At 47.1% G+C, this 17735-nt stretch overlaps 1 protein-coding gene across 1 annotated transcript in view; it reads right to left on the reverse strand.

The window, feature by feature from the left end:
* The window catches only part of LOC140899221 (leucine-zipper-like transcriptional regulator 1), a 51491-nt gene extending 34014 nt beyond the window's left edge, over positions 1-17477 (reverse strand). Inside the window, exons 1-3 of the mRNA XM_073314298.2 lie at positions 17212-17477; positions 16306-16475; positions 2318-2474 (exon numbers count right to left, since the gene is read on the reverse strand). Coding sequence (XP_073170399.1) covers positions 2318-2474; positions 16306-16475; positions 17212-17254 — 370 coding nt within the window. The 5' untranslated portion in view covers positions 17255-17477. The remainder of the gene's footprint in view (positions 1-2317; positions 2475-16305; positions 16476-17211) is intronic.
* Between the last annotated feature and the right edge of the window lie 258 nt (positions 17478-17735).

The raw sequence follows: 17735 nt of genomic DNA on the forward strand, positions 1-17735 counted from the left end.
TTCCAGGAAGTTGTATGTGCACCAATCCAGATCCCTGAACTGCTGCTGAGACAGACCCCTAATCATTCTTGCTTTCTTGCCTCATTTATGGTTCCTAGCTATTGACTCCAGCTTAACCCTTGGCTACAGCTCCTGGCTATTGACTCCAGATTGATCCTAGGCTCCAGACCCCAGCTACCAACTCACCTGCTTCAGGCTCCACCACCTAAAGCTCTAACCACTGGACTTTACTGCCCATGCCCTGATTCTGGACACAGGCTATCCTGTTACATACAGGCTCTGCCACACATGCCATTGGTATAAGGGCCTCAACAGCAGGCTTATTATGCCCCATCACTCTTTTTAATCTGGTAGCAGTAATTAGTGTGCACTGACACTCCTATCCTGAAGCCTGCAGCAGGGCATAGGTCAAACCCATGAATCTTCTTAGCCCCAAAGTGGGGTTCAACCTACCACCCTGCCTCATCAGACCTGCAGCAGGAATGACCCATCCTCCTCTCCCCTCTGGAGTCTTTAACCACAAAGTTCACGCAGTGTTCCTTAAAAAATGAAAAACAGTCTCATCAGAGGAAACTTTATAAATTGCAGACTGACTTAGCTCACCCTCCCTTTCACAATGCTAAGCTCTGGCCTTTCTCTGACCACCCCACTTCTCACAGGTGTCAAGATGACAAACATTTTCCAAGGAATAGTTCTTCTGCAGAAAAGGACCTAGGGGTTACAGTGGACGAAAAGCTGGATATGAGTCAACAGTGTGCCGTTGTTGCCAAGAAGGCCAATGGCATTTTGGGATGTATATGTAGGGGCATTGCCAGCACATCGAGGGATGTGATTGTTCCCCTCTATTCGACATTGGTGAGGCCTCATCTGGAGTACTGTGTCCAGTTTTGGGCCCCACACTACAAGAAGGATGTGGAAAAATTGGAAAATGTCCAGCGGAGGGCAACAAAAATGGTTAGGGGACTGGAACACATGACTTATGAGGAGAGGCTGAGGGGAGGCTGAGGGAACTGGGATTGTTTAGTCTGCAGAAGAGAAGAATGAGGGGGGATTTGATAGCTGCTTTCAACTACCTGAAAGGGGGTTCCAAAGAGGATGGCTCTAGACTGTTCTCAGTGGTAGCAGATGACAGAACGAGGAGTAATGGTCTCAAGTTGCAGTGGGGGAGGTTTAGGTTGGATATTAGGAAAAACTTTTTCACTAGAAAGGTGGTGAAACACTGGAATGCATTACCTAGGGAGGTGATGGAATCTCCTTCCTTAGAAGTCTTTAAGGTCAGGCTTGACAAAGCCCTGGCTGGGATGATTTAGTTGGGGATTGGTCCTGCTTTGAGCAGGGGGTTGGATTAGATGACCTCCTGAGGTCCCTTCCAACCCTAATATTGTATGATTCTATGAAATAAGCTGAATGGTATGGTCCACATCATGGAGCACATTTCTCTATACAGCTCTTCAGGGATACTTCAGCTAATGGAGTGCAGGGGCAAACAACATTTTAGCAGAGGGCTCCCAGCTGTGGAACATGTCACTAGGGATCAGGAGGTGTCTATCTAGGGACCTGAATGGCTTTCCATTGTAAGTATTTAAAAATAGAAGAAACTATAGCAAACTCTCTTTTCTTCCTTCTTTCCTTCCTTCCCAGCCCTTATGAGAAATAGCTGGAGCGTGCACATACATATGAGCATGGGTGAATTTAAACCTTACCGAGGGAAGGATAATGCAAAGAGATGAATTTGCATTTCTTTCCTAATTCAGTGGGTCCTGTGGTCATTCTTACCTATTGGGGGAATTAGTTCCACAACCTAGGTCTTGCTCCTGTGACAGTTCTGTCTTCTGCATTCAGGAGCCTCCCACTATTTATTACTTGATGGTTTCACTGTTCCCATGGAACACACCTTTTGCAGGAGGCTGTGGCTGTGGAAGGGGAGGTGATCTCTTAGGTACCTAGGGCCAATCCAATGGAGGACTTTCATTACCTTGAGCTGACCTTAAATGGGCAGCCAGGTTGTATTGCGACTAGCTGGAGCTTTCTCAGGACTCATTATCAGATATAGTCAGTAGAAACAATTGAGCCCAAAGGTCACAAATGGGAATCACTGTGATCAGCTCTGTTTCTGATAGAATGTCAGCAATCCTGAAGCTTAGCCGGTGCAAATATTAGCATGTCCTTGTATGCACTTAGGAGGCAGTATGGGTGACGCTAGACTGAGCAATCAATGGCGAGTAATCTGCTATTCCTGAGTGTAGACAATGCCCAAGTCATGTTAGAGTCTCAAGAAAACAGTGTGATTATTAGTTCAGGAAGGAAAATACATTACCAATATCCAGAGGCTGATCGGAATGTGTTCGAAGAGGAGGTTGCTGTTTTCTTCGTACTATCTCCACTATCAGGGATGAGGAAAGATGCTCAAATTCCTTCATCATTATTACCTGATTAAAATGTGACTCTTTAACCACAAAGTTCAGGCAGTGTTCCTTAAAAAGCGAAAAACAGTCTCATCTGAGGAAATTCTGTAATTTTATACAGAACAGAAGAAAAACCATTACAAAGCATCCATTCCAAAATCCCCACTGAAGATTCCCAACAGTATTAACCATGAGAAGAGAACTCAATGGTTTTTCACCAGAATCCTGAGAAATCAGTATCACGTGATAGCATAATCTTGGTTATTCTTTCTGATATTAAATACAAAAAGCTTTGTCAATGCAACATTATTTATGCATAAAATTAAGCACTCAAAATGGAATGCCCAAGTTAAGGCTGAATGCACAACCTTGCCTCTACCCACATAAGTGTATGTGTTATGACACACTGTGCTTACACAATCAAGTAATCTCTCAAATGATGCTATATTTGACATCACACATTTTTATTCCAAACCTTTAGTTCAGATGTGTAGCATCTTGTAACATATTCATCCGTGTATAAAGAATGATATCTTACGGTAACCATAGTTCTTAAAAAGAAAAGGAGGACTTGTGGCACCTTACAGACTAACCAATTGCCACAAGTCGTCCTTTTCTTTTTGTGAATACAGACTAACACGGCTGCTACTCTGAAACCTGTCATAGTTCTTAAAGAGGTGTTGTCCACCTAGATTTCACTTCCGGGGCACATGCACCCTGTATGTGTGAAATTTGATTCTTTCTGGCCAACAGTATCCATTGTCTGTGCCCTGGACATTCTCATGCCTCACACCTGAGGACATACAATACGTCTACAATGCAATGATAAACTCACAGAATTGAGTCTCAGAGCCTGGATCAACTGACTCAGGCTTATGGGGTTCCAGCTGCGGGACTAGAAGTGGCAGTGCAGACATTCAGGATCAGACTAGAGCCCAGGCCTCCCCTCTTACAGAGTCTCAGAGCAAAGGCTCTAGCCCAGGCCCAAACTTCTACCCTGCAATTTTATAGCCCCGCAGCCCGAGCCCCATGAGCCTAATTCAGGGGTCTTTTATTGCAGTGTAAATGTACCCATAAAGGACAGAGTAGGCCTAATGATCCCTCAGTTCCTTTGCCAATACACAATCCCAGAAGAGCAGGAAACAGTAGATACAGAAAGGAAGTGGATTGTGTAAGCCATGTGAATAACACACCTTGAAGGTGTGTTACAAGGTAAATAACTGTTCCTTCTTCTTCAAGTGACTGTCCACACAGATTCCACTTCTGATGACTATCAAGCAGTGACCTTACTATGGGTTCTTGGAGTCCTAATTAAATAATGAATGCAAGACAGCTCTACCAAAGTGGGAGTCTGATCTTGAAGTTTCAACTAAGGACGAGTCATGGTAAAAGTGTGGACTGATCCGCACATCACTGACGTGCAAATTTTGAAATAGGGATGTTTCATATAGAAGCTGAAGAAACCGCCTGAGCTCTGGTGGAATGAGCTCTCATGAGCATGGGTGAATGTGACCCAAGGCACACATGTATTCACATCCTAAGCATTACTGCAATAACATTTGTACAAAACATGCCTTGAAAGCTAACACCACCCTGGTCAATAATATAATTGTGAACATAGGTGCTGACTCCTTGGGTGCTCCGGGCTGGAGGACCCATGGGGAAAAATTAGTGGGTGCTCCGCATCTACCAGCAGCCAACCTCCCCAATCCTCACCTCCTTCTCCTCCCCCCACCCAAGTGCACTGCGTCCCTGCTCCTTCCCCTCCCTCCCAGCACTTCCAGCCTGCCCGTCGCCTAACAGGTGTTTGGCGGTGCTAAGGACTTTCCGGGAGGGGGAAGAATGGGGATGTGGCACGCTCTGGGGAGGAGGCCGAGAAGAGGCAGGGCAGGGGTGGGTACTTGGTGGAAGGGGGTGGAATGGGGGTGGGGCAAGGGCGGTGCAGGGGTGGGAAGAAGCAGGGCCAGGGGGTCGAGCACCCACTGGGCAGAGGGGAAGTGGTTACATATGTTTGTGAAACATATGTAACATTATATATGAAATTATAAATGTTCTCTATAACGTTATTAGAGCATGTTTAAGACCAGATGGTCTAGCCCAGGTAAAGCCAATAAACCAATTTGTCTTAGACTAACAAATTTGTTTAGCCTTAGTTTACATATTAGCACTAAACAAAGCCATCAAGCTAAATCGAGTGGGGGTTATCCTGAGACTGAACTCAGGAGACAGAACTAACATAGTTCTTGCATCCCTGAGAGAGACAGGAGACTGAATCATGGAAGTCAACGAATAGCTATGCAGGTGGTGTCGGAGAGAAGGCTTTGGATTCTTTGACCATGAGATGGTGTTCCAAGAAGGAGGAGTGCTAGGCAGAGACGGGCTCCACCTAATGAAGAGAGGGAAGAGCATCTTCGCGAGCAGGCTGGCTAACCTAGTGAGGAGGGCTTTAAACTAGGTTCACCGGGGGAAGGAGACCAAAGCCCTGAGGTAAGTGTGGAAGTGGGATACCGGGAGGAAGCACGAGCAGGAGTGTGTGAGAGGGGAGGGCTCCTGCCTCACACTGAGAAAGAGGGGCGATCAGCGGGTTATCTCAAGTGCCTATATACAAATGCACAAAGCCTGGGAAACAAGCAGGGAGAACTGGAAGTCCTGGCAAAGTCAAGGAATTATGATGTGATTGGAATAACAGAGACTTGGTGGGATAAATCCCATGACTGGAGTACTGTCATGGACGGATATAAGCTGTTCAGGAAGGACAGGCAGGGCAGAAAAGGTGGGGGAGTTGCACTGTATGTAAGAGAGCAGTATGACTGCTCAGAGTTCCGGTATGAAACTGCAGAAAAACCTGAGAGTCTCTGGATTAAGTTTAGAAGTGTGAGCACCAAGGGTGATGTCGTGGTGGGAGTCTGCTATAGACCACCGGACCAGGGGGATGAGGTGGACGAGGCTTTCTTCAGGCAACACGCAGAAGCTACTAGATCACACGCCCTGGTTCTCATGGGAGACTTCAATCACCCTGATGTCGGCCGGGAGAGCAATACAGTGGTGCACAGACAATCCAGGAAGTTTTTGGAAAGTGTAGGGGACAATTTCCTGGCGCAAGTGCTGGAGGAACCAACTAGGGGCAGAGCTCTTCTTGACCTGCTGCTCACAAACCGGGAAGAATTAGTAGGGGAAGCAAAAGTGGATGGGTACCTGGGAGGCAGTGACCATGAGATGGTCGAGTTCAGGATCCTGACACAAGGAAGAAAGGAAAGCAGCAGAATACGGACCCTGGACTTCAGAAAAGCAGACTTCTTCTGAAGTAACCAAGTTGGGCAAAGGCAAAGTGAGCCTTGTGGGCTGCTGGCTGGCTGTTGGGGTCAAAGCTCTGGACAAAAGCTGCACAGTCACAAGACACCCAGGGTTAAAAGGCAGATATTGATCAAACCCCTGTCTGGCCTGAGTGAACCCCAAAACATCCAAGTGAAATCTACCCTAGCTACTTCATAACAGGATCTAATATAGTTAGTTATCTATTTGGACAACCTTTGGGTGGAAGTGGCTTGAACCTTAACCCTATCTGAAAAGGCTACACACAGTCTGTGGGATCTTGTGAAGGATGTGATCCCATCCAGGTAGTATGTTAGAGCCCTACTATGTCAAAAGGTGTGCCATTTGGCTTCCCCCTGGTGTGAGAGTAGCACTTGAGGGAGAAAACTGGACAGGGAAGCAACTGATTTAAATAAAAATCAGAAACAACATTAGGCAGGAATTTGGAGTGAGGCCTATCTTTATGGAATGTCATGTCAGGTGGACCATCCATAAGGGCTTGCATGTCCCCTAACCTATGAGTTGATGTAAGCAGTGTGGAAGTATAACATTATATAAGTATAGCGTTGTATAAGGGAACATGCTGGATACATTGTATATGAGAGGGCATGCCAAAACATGTTACAAAGTATCTGAGGGAGCACATGTAGGGACAGTTAGCTTTTGAATGGAGAAGCAATTAAGACAGAGCCAGCAAGTCTAAGAAGCAGGCATCAGAATGGAAGGTGTGAAGGGCAATTAGTTAAGTTAACTGGAAGCTGTTAAAGGAGATTGTTAAGGGTGGCAGGTAATTGAAGATACGTGACTGGTCTCAGGGATCTCGAAGGGTGGTGACTAAAATCTTTTTTCTTCTTTTGTCTGTAACTTCTCTGTAACTTGTTCTCCAAAAACAGTATAAATTAAGAGACACAAGCCCCACTCTAAATGTATTAGCAGAGCAGCTTTGCTAATAAAACAGAGTGGTCTGATAAATTGTGAGTCTGAGTCAAACTTTGACAGCAGTCTTCATAGACAGTTGATCAAAAAAGCAGGTTGCTTGTGGCTAAAAAGGAGGTCCCACTAAACAGTTAACACTGTGTTGAGGTCCCAGGAAGGAGGAGCCCCTTGGTCTGGGTGGAAAAACATGAATAAAACCCTTACGGAATCTAGCAACTGTAGGGTGGGAAGATACAGTATAACCCTGAATTGAGGATGGTATGCAGCTATTACTGCTAAATGTACTCTTATGGATCTGATGGATGGCCCCAAATGTGTTAGAGCTAGCAGACAGTCCTGAGTAGCAGAAAGAGGAATTGACAAGGGAAATGTTTTGGAGCCCAAATAGAAAACCTCTTCCATTTTGTTTCATTTCTCAGTATAGTAGAGGTTTTTCTGCTATGTACCAAACTGTCCTGGACTTCATTTGAACAGCTCCTTTCAAAGGCAGTTAATCAGCCAACAACCACACTGTCAGATGTAATGATGAAAGAGGTGAAAGATCTCACTTCTGTTTTGCAAAATCATGTCAGATAGAACAAGTGGTGTGTTGATAGGTTCATCAGCTCAGAGTATCAGAGCTGTCTGGGCCACGCTGGGTCTAGCATAGTAACTGAGGCTGAACCTTGTCCGAGTTCCCTCAGGATCCCTGGTATTAAATGAATTGGCAGAAGGCATACATGAGCCCCTCTGCCTATGAGACTACAGAAAGCCTGGACTCAAAACCCCTCTGGAGCAGAACACACGGCATTTCTTGTTCTGATCTGTGGCATATATGTCTATTTCTGGACACCATATTGCAAGGGACCATTAAAGGTGAATTGGCCTGTTAACAACCCTTCAGTCATGGGGGGAAAGGCCGGGGGGAGGCAACTTGTCAGAGAAGTTGTTAGTGGGTTGTTGGTGAGATTGTTGTAATAAGCCATAAATCTAGAGTCCTATTTAGTCCATGATTTTTAGGGTCTAGCAAAGTTATAAATTTAAGCTCCCAGTAGTCTCTTTTGAAGATGTGAAGATTTCCTGAGAAGTCAGATAGAGTGATCATTTTCTGAAAAGTGTTCACCCACGTGGTGTTTTTTTCTTTTTTTATGATTTTTCTGTTAGCTCATTCGAGAGCACAGTACCCGTCTGGTTTCACTCACATAGTTGTTACTGGGGCATTTAGTGCACCAGATAAGGTATGCCACATGTTGCAGGACTCTCAGATCTTGAAAGGTGTATTGGGGAGGGGGTGTCAATCATCGTAGCCATGGAGATATGTCTACAGGTTTTGCATCTGTTGTTCTGGCAGGGGTCTGGTAAAGATTTGAATTGATGTGTCCTGGTCTGTGGGGAGCTTGCTTCTAATGATGATTTTGGAGAAGCTGCGGGGGTGTTTGAAGGCCAGAAGAGGGGTTCAGAAAAGATTTCTTTCAGAATGTGGACCCCATAGAGTATGGGTTGTGAATATTTAATGCTATCTTATATGGGTTCCAGTGTGGGATGGTAAGTGACAACTACTGGTGTGCAGTCAGAGGGGGTTTTATTTCTGTATTGAAGCAGGTTCTCTCGGGGTATTTGTATGGCCTGTTCCATGATGCAATCTACTTCTCTGGTGGAATGTCCTTGTTTGGTGAAGGCAGTTTTAAGTGTGTTAAGGTTTACATCCCACTGTAGTACTTAGTGAAGAGCTTCTCCCATCAGCGTAGGTACTCCACCTCCAGAGAGGCGATAGCTATGTTGACGGGAGAAGCCCGTACTGTTTACACCCAGATTAAGCAGGTCCCTTTTCCCTGGGTAAGGTAACAGGCAGTTCCAGAACAATCAGGAACTTGCTGGAACCAATTAAGGCAGGCAGGCTAATTAGGACACCTGGAGCCATCAACCGATACATGAGGGGACTACCGCCAGACCTTTGTGTCTGGGTAAGCCAGAATGAACCCTCCACCTATGACGAGGTTGTTGCACCAGTAGAGAGGCAAAGGACGGCAAGGGAACTGACCCAACCACTTAAGGTTAAAGCATCTTAAGGCACCCTGGGTTAAACAAGCAGCACCAAGCCCCAAAGCTTGGGCAACTGGGCCCCCAGGAGGGCCTAGTGGAAAAAGAGAGAGGCTGAAGACCCATCAGAAGCCGCAAACAGTTGGAGCACTGAGGGGAAAGAGGATAGTATCATTAGACTGCCCAAACCGAGAGACTGGGCAATGCCTAGGGCCCCATACAGATGTTACACCTGAGGGAGTGGGGACACATAGCTGCACAGTGTCCCAATGCCGAGGAGCCTATGCAGTGTAACCTGGGGAACTGGGCAGACACATGCTCCCTAATTCACCTGGTGGGGGTTGCACTAACCCTGCATATATACACCAGACCAGTAAAACTAAATGTGGCAGAAACCACGGCACTAGTTGATTTGGGGAGTGCTATCACGCTTATTTCAGGGAAGCTTGTGAAGTGTTGTCATCTGCTGCAGGTAAAGCGCACTGGGGTGACATGCGTCCATGGGACAGTTATTACCCCACCATCCCAGTAAAAATTGAAATCCAGGAGAACACTACTGAGGTAGCAGCAGGTGTAGTCCCTAAACTCCCATACCCGGTGCTCATAGGGAGGGACTTTCCAGGGTTTGGAGACTTACTCCCAGTAGGGGGACTGGAGAAAGGGGGAAACCCTGAAGTTAGTGAGACATCCATAGTAGACTGTCAACCCCCAATCTTCTCTGAAATATCCCCAGATTTGTTCTCCACTCCCAGGCAGGATAGAAAGAAGAAAAGGGAAAGAAGGGCAGCAAAGGCCTTGGGAACCCGAATACTGACCCAAAGCCAGAGGGTCGCTCTCTTAGGTAGGCGGACACGAGCAGCTGAAAAGGAGGCCACCCAGGAGGGAGACGCACCCACGTCTGACCCCCACCCTAATGCCTTTGACCCAGTAGAGGTGACAGAGACTGGCCCCCTAGATCTCGGGCAGATCAGCCCCAGGAGAGAAAATTTTGGACGGGACCAGGCTGAAGACCCAAGGTATGACAACATTAGGAAGGAGGTGACCGAAATAGATGGGGTCCCCATGGAAGGGAAAACCCAGGGACCAGGACCCTACTTCATGATGAAGAAGGATCTCTTGTACTGGGTCGCACCAGTACAGGGGCAGAAGGTACAGCAGATCCTAGTACCTCAAAAACACCAGAATGCTGTATTACATCTTGCCCATAGTCATCTTTTTGGGGGGCATTTGGGGGCAGAGAAGACCCTGGCATGGGTCGTGCGACGCTTCTTCTGGCCCGGAGTACACGAAGAAGTGCGGAGGTACTGTGCATCCTGCCCAGAGTGTCAGCTGCACAGTCCCCATCCCCACTTGAGGGCACCTTTAGTACCCCTTCCCATCATAGAGGTCCCCTTCGAGCGAATAGCCATGGACCTAGTGGGACTCCTGGAGAAGACAGCCTGGGGCCACCTATACTTCTTGTTTTGGACTATGCTACTCGCTAACCAGAAGCCATCGCCCTGCGGAGCACGGCCTCTAAAATGATAGCCAAAGAGCTGGTGGGGATCTTTGCCCGAGTGGGGCTACTAAAGGAGATATTAACAGACCAAGGAACCCCATTCATGTCGAAGCTAATGAAGGACCTCTGTACCCTGCTCCATATACGTACCCTGAGAACTTCAGTCTATCATCCACAGACCAATGGGCTGGTAGAAAGGTTTAACCGAACCCTCAAGGCTATGATACAGAAGGTGGTAAGTCGGGACAGGAAGGTTTGGGACACCCTACTACCTTACCTTATGTTCGCCATATGGGAGGTATCTCAGGCCACAACTGGTTTTCCCCCTTTGAGTTATTATACGGGTGCCACCCCTGTGGCATACTAGATATCGCCAAAGAGATCTGGGAAGAGGAACCCAATGTGGGGAGAAATATAATTGAACATGTATTGCAGATGCGAGACCAGATAGCCAGGGTCACCCCTTTTGTACAGGAACATTTGGAAAAGGCGCAGGATGCCCAGCGAACCCATTATAATCACCAGGCAAAAGTCCGACAGTTCCAACCAGGGGAATCGGGTGATGGTGTTGGTACCCACGGCAGAAAGCAAGCTTTTGGCCCGATGGCAGGGGCCCTATGAGGTGGTTGAACCCATTGGGGAAGTAACCTACAAGATGCGGCAGCCAGGACACTGGAAACAAGAACAGATTTATCACATCAACCTCTTGAAACCTTGGCACCAGCAAGAGGCATGTGTAGTGGCCCAAGAGGCCCCGAACCAGGGAAATAACCTACATGTGCAGGTAGATATAGGCAGATATCACCTGATCTGACACCGAACCAGAAGGAGCTAACTAAGATGGTATCAGGATGTGTTTTCAACCAAACCAGGCCAGACCATGGAAGCATATCACCACATTATCACAGACCCTGGGGCAAAGATAACTTTAAGGCCCTACCGGGTCCCAGCGGCAAAAAGGGAGGAGATCAAGGCAGAGGTGAAAAGCATGTTGGAACCCACAGTCAGTGGTCGAGCCCGATTGTGTTGGTGCCCAAACCTGATGGCACCACTAGATTTTGTAATGACTTTCGCCATCTGAACGAGATATCCAAATTTGATGTATAACCCATACCCCGCATTGATGAGTTAGTTGACCGCCTGGGCAATGCCCAATTTTTGACCACCCTTGATTTAACAAAGGGATACTGGCAGATTCCCCTTGCCAAAGAAAAGATGGCACTCTCTACAGCAGAGGGTCTGTTTCAATATACTGTTCTTCCTTTTGGACAGCATGCAGCACGTGCCACCTTCCAGCGTCTTATGGACAAGCTCCTACGGCCCCATACCAGTTATTCAGCTGCGTACCTGAATGATGTGATTATTCACACCCCCAACTGGGAGACCCTCTTGGAAAAGGTGGAAGTGGTACTGGACACACTAAGACTGGCCGGCCTTACAGCCAACCCAGGCAGGTGTGCTATAGGGCTTGCCAATGCTAAATACCTTGGCTACATTGTAGGAAGGGGCATGGCCAAGCCCCAAATAAACAAACCGGAGGCTAACCAAAATTGGTCCTGGCCAAATTGGAAAAAGCAAGTCCAGGCATTTCTGGTTGTGGTGGGGTACTACTGGCAATTTATTCCCCATTTCGCCACCAGAGCAAGTCCCCTGACAGAGCTGATAAAAGCTTGGGGTCCAGACATGGTGAAGTGGACAGATGCCGCAGAGAAAGCATTCATGGATCTACAGACAGCCCTCTGCAGTAACCCCGTGCTTACAGCCCCACACTTCAACAAAGAGTTCATTTTACAAACAGATGCATCTGAAGTAGGACTGGGAGCTGTCCTGTCACAGATGGTCAGAGACAAAGAACACCTGATCCTCTACCTCAGCAGGAAACTCCTCCCGAGAGAGCAGAAGCATGCAGTGGTTGAGACAAAGTGCCTTGCTGTGAAATGGGCCATGGAAACACTATGTTATTACCTGCTGGGACGACGGTTTACCCTTGTGACCAACCATGCATCCCGCCAGTGGATGCAATGAAATAAAAAGAAGAACGCAAGGGTGACCAGATGGTTCCTGTCCCCAACAACCTTTTCAATTCACCAGACAACACCGGGCTGGAAGCCACATGGCAATGCAAATGGCTTGTCACGGGTACACTGCCTGACATCCCAAGTTGCCCAACCCCGCGGTGTTGAACGGGGGGAGGAGGGGGAATATGTGACAGGGTCAGGCCAGATGGCTACAGGAGAGTAACAGAAGGCAGACATATTACCCCCAGATTAAGCAGGTCCCTTTTCCCAGGGTAAGCTAACAGGGGCAGTTCCAGAACAATCAGGAACTTGCTGGAACCAATTACGGCAGACAGGCTAATTAGGACACCTGGAGCCAATTAAGAAGCTGCTAGAATCCCTTAAGACAGGCAGGCTAATCAGGGCACCTGGTTTAAAAAAAGACCTCACTTCAGTCAGTGAGGGGCACGTAAGGAGCTGAGAGTGAGAGGGAGTGCTGCTGGAGGACTGAGGAGTACAAACACTATCTAGCATCAGGAAGAAGGTCCTATGGTGAGGATAAAGAAGATGTTGGGAGGAGGCCATGGGGAAGTAGCCCAGGGAGTTGTAGCTGTTACACCGGTGTTATACAAAATACTGTAGACAGCTGTGATCCACAGGGCTCTGGGATGGAACCCAGAGTTGAGGGCGGGCTCAGGTTCACCCCATTCCCCCAACTCCCTGTTGGATACAGGAGGAGTTGACCTGGACTGTGGGTTCCACTAGAGGGTATGGTCCCTGGCCTCTCCCCCGACCCACTAGGTGGATCAGCAGAGGCTGCAGGGATTGTTCTCCTTCCTTTTCCCCACGCTCGCCAGTGATGAGGTTAGCTGAGTGAACGGCAGGTTTGAGCCACTAGCAAAAGTGGCCAAACTGAGGGCTCCTGTGAATCTCTGAGGTGAGCAAAGCCACCAATAAGCGCAGGACCCACCAAGGCAGAGAAGGAACTTTGTCACAGGCAGGTATAAATTGATAGTGTAGTCCAAGCCTCTGTATCAAGGGTCTCCACAATTCAGGACAGGAGGTCCAGGAAGGCTTTAGAATCATCTATAGCAAGGGTTCTCACACTGGTGGTCGGGACCCCTCAGGGGGTCATGAGGTTATTACATAGCCACCCCCGCTTTGCCTCTAGCATTTATAATGGTGTTAAATATATTAAAAAGTGTTTTTAATTTATAAATGGTGGGGGGGTTGCACTCAGAAGCTTGCTATGTGAAAGGAGTCACCAGTACACAAGTTTGAGAATCACTGATCTGTAGCCAGGGTGCGTGCTAGTGTCTCTGCCTTGTCTGGTGGTGAGAAGGATTCCTTGGGGGATGTCGGGGCTCACTGTTGTCTCTCTAACATCTCCTGTTCCTGTGGGCCCACCTCTCATTCCTCTGTGGATGGGCTAGTCAGCGAAGCCATCAGGAAGCATGATCTATATTCCTTTTTCTACATTGTAGAAGACGCTAAACTGCTCCTTCACATGTCAATACAGCCAAACAAGGTGGCATATTTATGGGTGTTGACCATGTTGGGGCTGGTTGGCCCATGGCACTCCAGAGCCGGTTGAGGTGGTGCTCTAAATGTGGGCTCCCCAATATCCTCCTTGAAGTCATTCTCCAATGGCACGGAAGAGAGATTTCTGTTCAATGTCAGCAAGAAGGGATACACTGGCAAGAGTGAGGAGGAATATATCTCCTCACTGAAGGACAGTACTGAGGGACTGAATGGGGCCAACTGATGTACTTCCTTGGCTTCATCACTGGCATTGGTACTGGGATCGTGGCAGGTATCTTGTTTTGCCCAACCGTTTAAGGGTTTTTTCCTTGGAGAAACATCCCATGTCTTCCATATGGGAGTTCCCTTCGGTCTTGGAGCTAGGTTTATGCTCAGACAGGCTACATCAGTGGGCGTCCAGTTTATAAGTGGATGCAATGCCAGGTTTACTCGCTGAGTTGGAGCAGCCAGTAAGGAAGACAAAGTTCTCAGCACCCGATTTACCAATGCCAAGTCTGTCAATGCCAAGATGCATAGTGCCAAGCTCTTAAGAGGCGGTTGACATCATTAGTGTCAACTCTGCCAGTGTCCTCTTTGCCTTCTTTCCACTGCCTGATCCTGGAGTTTGAAGAGTATTCAAGGGATCACTGGTCGACGCTAATTTAACCAGCCTCACTCTGGTCATAATCGTCACATCTGGGGCCAAAGTGATCTGTATGGACTGCTCAAGTACATGTAGCTTGAACCATGCATTCCTAGACTTGGAGGTCCTGGTGGAGAAGTTCTTGCACACAAAGGAATTATTCAGGATGTGACACTCTCCTAAGCAAGAGAGGCATTGGCTTGTCTGTCCATGATAGGGACAGGATTCCCTTGTTCATTGCAGGATGGGCAGGGTTTGAACTCTGTCACAAGACATGGGAGCTGGCAAGAAGCATTTTACCCTGTTGCACATGGGGTGGGGAGATGTCACCAATCAATATCCTTTAGAGAACAAATTTGATTGTAAGAATTCTTCACTAAGCATCTTGAAAGATCTGGCTTAAAGTGTCTGAAGCGAGTTGCAGGTCAGAGATTTGCCAAATTCCTTTTCACTCCTAAGGCAGTAGGGGGAACTGAGGGGGGTTGTGGCTGCTCTGCCCTTTACACCACTGTGTGGGAGCTATTCAAAATATCTGATCTTCTGCACATGAGGCTTGTGCACACCTACCGTGGGACTACACTGACACATACTTGAAGAGCTAACAACAGAGAAAAAGAAATGAGCTTAAGAAACCAGACAAACTTTAGTAGAGATAAATTCCTGTGACAAATGTGTGAATTTTCTGTAATATTTCTGTGAACTATATGCATCTCCTTACTGCACAGGAGGCAGAAGGGTTAACATGCTTCTCCTGGAACAGAGCAGGAGGCATGAGAGGCTTGGGTCATGTGGCTGTCTGGGGTGGTAAGAATGTGCCATCAAGAGCTGGCTGGAATTAGCATAAAGCAATGAAGGGTCCAGAAAAAAAATGGGAACCTCAATGACCAAACATGAATCCTTGACAGTAGGATAGAGCTCAGAGGCAGCAGAGCAGGATGAAGCCCCGGCTCCACCAACATGGACTCTATCATAAGTCTGTCACTCTCATACTAACCCAAAGACTTTCTGTGCTCCAGGCGACTAATAAAGGTTACCTTGCTGGAGAAAGGCTGCCTGGTGTTGCTGCAGTTACTTAAGAGCACTGCACTCTGGAAGGGGAAATCTCTTGCAGGAGTCTGCCTCAGCTGGACTCCCTGAAGGGAGCCACAGGGAAAGAGAGGTGGAGTCATGGACACCATGGTCCTGCCCCTGGAAAACCCTGGGGATCCAAGGGGTCCAGCACAGTAAAGGGGACTCCCAGTAGACTGGTTAAAGGCTAAGACACAGATCAGACTCTGGGAATCCATGACAACCACCTAAGAACTGTAAAGGGATTTCAGGTAAAGAGATGTTTTTAGGGCAGTAGCTGTTCCAGCTGCTGCATTAGGGCATGTCTACACTACAAAATTAAATCGATGTATAGCCACCATAGTAATTAAAATGGTGGTTCATGTCCACCTTCTGTCGGCGGAGCGCATTCTCACCAGGAGTGCTTCCACTGACTTAACTGTGTGGGGCACTGGAGGGCACTGACACCTGGAGCTCCCCACATCCCCCACCCCAGGGCTGACAGCCAACAGACGATGTACGTAACTCAGTGTCCACACCGGCACTGCATCACCCTAACTACATCAACCTACACCTCTCACAGAGGTGAAGTTATTAGGTCGCTGTAGTGGGTGACTTACATTGGTGGGAGCTACATTTTAGTGTAGACACTTACAGAGCTAGGTCAACGTATGCAGCCCTAGGTCAACCAAACTCTGTAATGTTAAAGACATAGGAAGCGGGAGGAAGGGAGTCTAGTTTAATGCTGATGCTGACCCCCAGGTGGAATTTTAAGTTGCTACCAATTTCAAAGTCAACGTCAAAGCCTTAAAACCCACAAAACAACAATAATATGTTTTGTCCATGAGTCAATGTCTACAGTGACTATACTGAGCTTTAATTCTTTAATTTTTATCAGTAACCTTGTTAGTGAAATTCAGTGTTTACCTTTAGTTGATCCAGTTGAAGCTTGTTAGCATTTTCACACACAATGAGCACATTCTGTAGATCTACAGATGCTTCAATATACTGGAGGCAGAGCTGTTCCAGTCGCGAGAGCTTGAAATTCAGGGCTAGTTTGTACACGTCCATGATAAGTAGTACATCCTGCACATGACCTGTACATCACAAAGGGAAACAGTGTCATTCCACAGCTCTAGAGAGCTTTCTAATATAAGGTTCTTCAAAGATGTCCAGTGGGGTCAGAAATTTTCCCAATTTCTGATGCCATCTTGAGTAATTCGGATAGCAGAACCAAGGGAGATTAGCATTATGATCATCTAGTCTGATCTCCTGTTTAACACAGGTCACAGAGCTTCCCCAGAATAGCTCCTAAAGGAGATTTTTAGAAAAACATCGAATCTTGACTTTAAAATGGTCAGTGATTAATGGTTAATTACTCTCACTGTTAAAAATGTATGCCTTATTCCTGTCTGAATTTGTCTAGCTTCAACTTCCAGCCATTGCACTGTGTTATACCTTTCTCTGGTAGACTGAAGAGCCCATTATTAAATATTTTTTTCCCTATGTAAGTCTTATAGACTGTAATCAAGGCACTTCTTAACCTTCTCTTTGTTAAGATAAACAGAATGAGCTCCTTGAATCTATGACTACAAATCATGTTTTCAAATCTTTTAATAATTCTTGTGGCTCTTCTCTGAACCCTCTCTGATTTTTGAGCATCCTTCTTGAGCTGTGGACAACAGAACTGGACTCAGAATTCCAGCAGCGGTTGCATCAGTGATAAGTATAAAGATTTGCTCACAAATTGCTAATATTCAATTTTCATTTTCTTTTTAAAAGACCCTATGGGCCAGGTTTGGCTTGCACACAGTCCTCCTCCTGCTGTCCTACCTTTGCGTGGGTATTTTATTTTATCCGTGTACAGGAACTGCATGAGCACCTCAAAGGGCTGAGCTTCAGCTTCTCGGATTGTCACTTCCAGCAGAGGTTGCAGGCAGCACAGCTTGACATTGCCACAAATCCCCTCGTTCTGGGACAGTGCTTGTCCCTCTTCTTCAATCTCTTGCTTTGATTTCTAATGGGATAGAAAAACAGTAAACAAAGAAGCAAAGGTCTGGGTGTGTCCAAGGGCTGGTTTGCCAGGAACAAACTGTTTGTGGGTGTGCATTTGTGAGACTGTGATGTATGTAGCTACATGGCTTTGCACTGTACTTCCTGGCGATGTGCTGTGGAGTTGGGTCCCTTCATGCCCTGAACTGGCTTTGTGACATTTATCTTTGAATTTCCCTGCATTTCAAAATAAAGAGAGCCTCAACCACAGAGCTCAGTAATGAAGTGTCCCATCTTCCCCCTGAAGAGGTCCATCAGATGCTGGAAAATCTCCTCTGCGCTCTGTGCACAACTGCATGTACACT

Source organism: Lepidochelys kempii, chromosome 16, assembly GCF_965140285.1.
Source record: "Lepidochelys kempii isolate rLepKem1 chromosome 16, rLepKem1.hap1, whole genome shotgun sequence".
In the NCBI taxonomy this organism is placed as follows: Eukaryota; Metazoa; Chordata; order Testudines; family Cheloniidae; genus Lepidochelys; species Lepidochelys kempii.